The 6,000-nt window shown below is 36.8% G+C and overlaps 1 protein-coding gene across 3 annotated transcripts in view; it reads right to left on the bottom strand.

Annotated features, from left to right (window-relative positions):
* RFWD2 (ring finger and WD repeat domain 2, E3 ubiquitin protein ligase) overlaps positions 1 to 6,000 on the bottom strand; it is a 97,265-nt gene that overhangs the window by 80,799 nt on the left and 10,466 nt on the right. For 2 of the 3 annotated variants that reach the window (XR_001514419.1, XM_015566068.1), the window contains exons 4-5: positions 1,085 to 1,161; positions 23 to 142 (exon numbers count right to left, since the gene is read on the bottom strand). Coding sequence is in view for 2 of the 3 variants with exons in the window: in XM_015566068.1 (XP_015421554.1) it covers positions 23 to 142; positions 1,085 to 1,161 (197 nt within the window). In the remaining variant the exon portion in view is untranslated. The remainder of the gene's footprint in view (positions 1 to 22; positions 143 to 1,084; positions 1,162 to 6,000) is intronic. The other variant, XM_006767027.2, reaches the window with a different exon arrangement.

Raw genomic sequence — 6,000 nt, forward strand, 5'->3', positions numbered from 1 at the left:
TTTAAGTTCAGCTACCACTTACTGCTTCCAGTTGTTTCTTCTTCTGCACTAGTAATTCCAACATGAGGTTGACGTTGGCCAAATCAAGGTTATCTTGGTCAGTTCCCAGTAAATCTTGAAAGATTTGCCACCTGTGGCCATTCTAAAAATAAGGAAAAGAAACACAATAACTTTCTAAGAAGATTGTTTTAGTGTCTAAAACAAATGTTTAACTGCTACTTCCTAATATGATTATTACACAGATAACAAAAACCCTATATAATAAAAGCCTGATATGCAAATCAACCGAACGGCAGAACACCTGGAGGTGCACTGACCACCAGGGGGCAGACATTCAATGCAGGAGCTCCCCCAGCCCTCAGGCCCCAGGCCAGCCAAGGCAGGTGACAGCAGGGGGCCCCCCAATTGCCCTGCCTGTCACCCCGCAGATTGGCCCTGGTCACCAGCCAGGCCTAGGGACCCTACCCGTGCCTGAATTTTGTGCACTGGGCCTCTAGTACACTATATTGTTCCAACCTATTTTTCCCCAGCTAGTGGCTTCCCACTGCCTTCTCATGATCATTTAAATACTCTTTTCCCCTTAAATTTATTTACATAACAGACATGAAAGGCATATTCAAGACAAATGTTGAGTCAGCATCTCTAAAGGTGTAATTCCTTTCAGAATAAGTGCCTGAGTTTTAATTCTTTTTCTAGCCATATTTTCAACTTGGTGTTTAGTTGTAAGGTCTTAATTTAAGCTCACTTGCCTCAATAATTTGGGGTTAATCCTCTTAAATTGAGACTCTTTCAACAGTTTTTCTCAAATTACCACAGATAGTTTTACTCTGCCGTATAATCTTTCAACTGTCATGTATTACAAGCAAACTATCTAAATGTGATCCCACTAGACCTTCCAAAAGATGATCACTAGAGTAAATTTTAAAGAATGCAATTAAGAAAGTTCTTTATTAAACAAAACAATGGTAAACAAATTTCCTTTAAGAAAAATCAACAATATACTAAAATTTGAATATCTAATATTAAAGCAATAAAAACAATGAATTAAAATGTATTAAAAATAGTAATAAGAGTTGAAACATACGGTGCTACTCACTGAGTGGTCCAATTTGAACCTCTTTTCCTCAAACCTTTGCTTCTGTTTGAGAATGAGCTCATTCACTGAAAATAAAAACAAAACAAGAAACACACATAATTGTGTTAAATGTATCATCTAATTGTTCTGTTTAGATGAATTGTATTTTAAGTTTACAAAGCTCCAAATTAAAATGATGCTAAGCGCCCTAACCGGTTTGGCTCAGTGGATAGAGCATCAGCCTGCGGACTCAAGGGTCCCAGGTTCGATTCCAGTCAAGGGCATATACCTTGGTTGCGGGCACATCCCCAGTAGGGGGTGTGCTGGAGGCAGCTGATCGATGTTTCTCTCTCATCAATGTTTCTAACTCTCTATCCCTCTCCCTTCCTCCTGTAAAAATCAATAAAATATCTTTAAAAAAATAAATATCTTTAAAAAAATGATGCTAAGCAGAAATTTCAAATTAAAAACAGTTTTGTCACAGGCTACTACTGGTAAAACTATTACTATTATTACTCAGAATTCTTCTCAGAATATGTACCTACTCTTACACGTTTCAATAATGTCACTGCTTGGCACTTGGAGAGAGACAATTCTTCACTGTGTGAGATTGTACCATGCTCTCCATGGTAACTGGTTGAGTCTATGAGGTAGGTACTAAAGGTTTATATTTTTTCTTTTTGTTTGTTTGACTCCTCTATAAATATCCCGGCAGACAATGTCAGTTACCTATCCACAAACCATCCATCTTTTATTTAAATAACAGCAGATTTTTTCCAAGTGTCAGATTACCACATACTTTCAGAGGCTAGCAGACCCTTCCTCAGGTCCATGGTATTTAGTCATTTATACTTTTGCCAGTGACTGACATGGTGTTAAGTTTGTGACCTAGTTTTAACCAATGAGGGGAATGCTGTCTTTCAGAAAGAGAAGTAGAGGAGAAAAACGAGTTCGTTCCCTGCCATAATGAATGGATGATATCTGGAACTACTTAGAGCCATTCTGCAGTCTTGAGGGGATCTAGCCTAAGACCAATACATATGCTGGGCATGGAGGAACAAAAAGATGGAAAGAACTTGATAATGTTACAGAACCACAGAATTAACTAGTTCTAGAAATTCTTTTTATGGGAATCAATACATTTTCCTTAATGGTTAAGCCACTTTTAATTGAATTATTCTGTCTTTAACAGCTAGCTGATTTAAAAAAATGATAAAGGGAAACTAGCCCTAGGCTAGGTAGGTGCTTTAATTTACAGACATTATCCCATTGGTTGTTCCTCCTATTTAGAGATGAGGGAATATTAGAGAGCATGACACACAGTACATAAGAGGGTTGGGATACAAACCCAATTACCTAAAATTTCCACTACACCACAATCCAACTACAAATATTTTTTAACAAATAAGAGAGGTTATCAAGCCCACACTAGATATCCAAACTTCAAAAGTGAGTGAGACTAAATCTAAATAACACTCAATCCAAGACTCAAGCAGCTCAGAGTAGGAAGACAAATATATGATGCAGTAGTTGTAACATAATGTAAAAAAACAGTGTTATCATTGAAACAGATTTACAAAGAACACAGAAGAGGAGTAATCAAAATTTAAGAAATAGGCTTCCAGGAGAAGGTGACATTAGAATTGAGCCAAAACAGGAACACAGAGATTAACTAAGTGGAAAAAAATTCAGATAGAGGAAGGGGAAGCAAGGGACAAAGTCATAAGACAGCAGAAGATAAAGTGATTTAAAATCAATATGGCTGAAGCACAGGGTCACAGTGATTTTGTTAATGATTAACAGGGGCTAAGAACTAAGATTGGAAATGTAGCTAGATTGGAGCCAGATTCTGAAGAAGCTGGTATGTATTTCACAAGTAAAGTTATCATTATAACCAAAGGAAGATAACGAAGAGAGCTTAAAATAATGTAGTACTGGGAAATAAAGAGGAGTGTGTAAATAAGAGTTTAATGTTTCAGTTATAGAATTACCCATTTGAATAAAATGTGAGTTAGCCCTAACCGGTTTGGCTCAGTGGATAGAGTGTCGGCCTGCGGACTCAAGGGTCCCAGGTTCGATTCCAGTCAAGGGCATGTACCTTGGTTGCGGGCACATCCCCAGTAGGGGGTGTGCAGGAGGCAGCTGATCGATGTTTCTCTCTCATTGATGTTTCTAACTCTCTATCCCTCTCCCTTCCTCTCTGTAAAAAATCAATAAAATATATTTTTTTTAAAAATGTGAGTTAAATAACTGTAATACTTTACATATATATTACATTGCATTTGACCAAGAAAGCTCATATACCACTGAAACTAAAGGATAATCGATATTCATAATTATAATTTTATAGATTCTTATAACACCCATAGTACTAAGAACAAACAATGCATTTCTACTGCTAAATTTTCCTTTTTAGCAAATGTCTTTTTAGATGCAGGATAGTGTAGTAAAAGCACAGACTCTTGAGCCAGACTGCTTAGGACCAAATCCCTATTCTGCCACTTACTGGCTGAATAACTTTTATGCAGTTAAATTCTGCCTTACTTTCCTCACCTGAGAAATGAAGATGACAAATGATAATTAAATGAGTTAACATACATAAAGCACTTAGGACAGTAGTAAGGATGTTACATGCATTAGCTACTTAAAAAAAAAAACACAGGAATTTTAAACTTTGCATTCATGTTGTCCTTTACTTTAAAAGGAGGGCCATTCGCCCTGACTGGTTTGGCTCAGTGGATAGAGCGTTGGCCCGCGGACTGAGGGGTCCTGGGTTCGATCCCAGTCAAGGGCATGTACCCTGGTTGTAGGCATATCCCCAGTAGTGGGTGTGCAGGAGGCAGCTGATCGATGTTTCTCTCTCGTCGATGTTTCTAATTCTCTATTCCTCTCCTTTCCTCTCTGTAAAAAAGATCATAAAATATATTTTTTTGAAAAAAAGATAAAAAAAGACCATTCATTAGGAAGATTTAAAAATTAATTTATAATTTTTATCTATAGACAGAGGAAACTAAGAGAGAGAAAGGGAGGGAAAGAGAAAGGGACAAAAGGAGGGAGAAAGACAAAGAGAGACCGCGAAAGGATGGGGCAGCTAAAGAGAGATCTTACACAGGAAGGAACAGGGAGACTAGGGAGAAAGCCTTGCAGGAGTGGAGAACAAATGCAGAATTGCAGAAGTGGAATAGTTGGATGAGACACTGCCACCCAACCCCCTCACCCCACATGAGCCTTCCAGGATCAAGAGAGAGAGCTCTGAGAGCTGAAATAATGTAAGTAAATAACTTAGAAGAGTTTTTCAGTATAGAAAAAAACAAGTGGTATTCCACTTTAGAAAGAGATCTCAGTGGTATCTTGAGTGCATAAGATATATAATCCCTATTTACTTACTGTGAGGAAACCTAAGAGTCTGACCATCACTATACAAAGGTAAAGGCTGAAGATGGGCAGAAAAACAGACATAGATATATCAGGATAAAATGCTATTTCCATGGCTGGCATAAAAAATCTCATTGAAAGGTGCATTGTAATTAAGACTTCAAAAATACTTACATCCCAATTACCCAAAATCAAAAATTTCTATCCATAAAAAGAGTTTAAAAACTATATCATCACCAGGATAATTTCTAGCTTAGAAAATCAGTAACTGTGACTTCAATATTCACTAGTGCACACACACACACACACACACACACACTAACATATAGAACATTGTATTTACAGTATGAAATTACTTTCCAACATTTTTACATTCCTTCCATACTGGTGTATAGCATTCTCATTCTCTCTCTCTCTCTCTCTCTCTCTCTCTCTCTCTCTCTCTCTCTCCATTTAGAAAGTCACATAACAGAATTTCTAACTTATGGACTTACTAAGGAATATTGTTTAAAAAATTTAGTAAATCTCCAAATTTTCAGAACATTTGATTCCCTTCCGTATTTAATCATTTCAAAAAAAGTAGTTTTCCAAAGTTACGCAACTGATAGGAAAGTGATTCTAGAGCCCACACGGCAGCATTAATCCAAGTTCGGGAACCTAAAGGCTTCTGCTTTGAAGGATTTATTTTCCCTTTTATTTAACCTAGCCCATGAAGTCCAGTCCTACAGAATATCAAACCACTTATATTTCCTCATTTCCTAAGTTCCTTCTCCAAGTTTATCATAAAACTCTATCTATGTAGAAGAATTTGATATTCCAACAGAAAACCTTCGCAATATTTCTTCCAAGGTTCCTTTCTGCTGAGCAATCATCTAATGATTTTCCTTAATGAAAAAATACTAAATGGTAGAGAAAAAAAGGATTGTAGCCAATGCAATTTTAGAGCAGAGATAAAAATGAAAGCCATAGCTGAAAAGGTTCAAATTCATGATTTATTATAAACCAACATTGAGCTGAGAAAGTCAAACTGCAACTGGAGCACTGGCAGGTCAGAATTTAATATGCAAGTAAACATCACACTATAACTCTGAGTATGTTACTCTTTAGAATGAAGCATTAAACTTTTGACTAACATACACAGTAGTACTCCATGCCTACCCATATCTAAAAATTAATCTTTGGAAAATTAATCTTCATTCCTAAAAACTCAATCTAAAGATTTCCAACAAACCTTAGGCTATTCAACAAGTAGAATTCTTATATATTCACAAATATCTTAATAATAATATCTTGTCTCTGACTAGACATTATTATCAACCATTTACTATTTACCTAAGCATTTCCTATTTTGTCTCTCTTCTCCAGCTACCATTCCTCTCTCAAAAATTCTACATCGATATCTTCCTTCCCTACTTCTTACTTTTCTATTGCCTCCCAGGTCACAGACTCTCTGCCCCCATGCAGGAATGTTCATGGCTTTTTTTTGTCCTCCCCCTCTACCTTAATCCTTTTTTCCATGTTTTTTACTTCTGCCCCCGAAGCAGAAACAG

Source organism: Myotis davidii, unplaced genomic scaffold, assembly GCF_000327345.1.
Source record: "Myotis davidii unplaced genomic scaffold, ASM32734v1 scaffold580, whole genome shotgun sequence".
Classification (NCBI taxonomy): Eukaryota; Metazoa; Chordata; class Mammalia; order Chiroptera; family Vespertilionidae; genus Myotis; species Myotis davidii.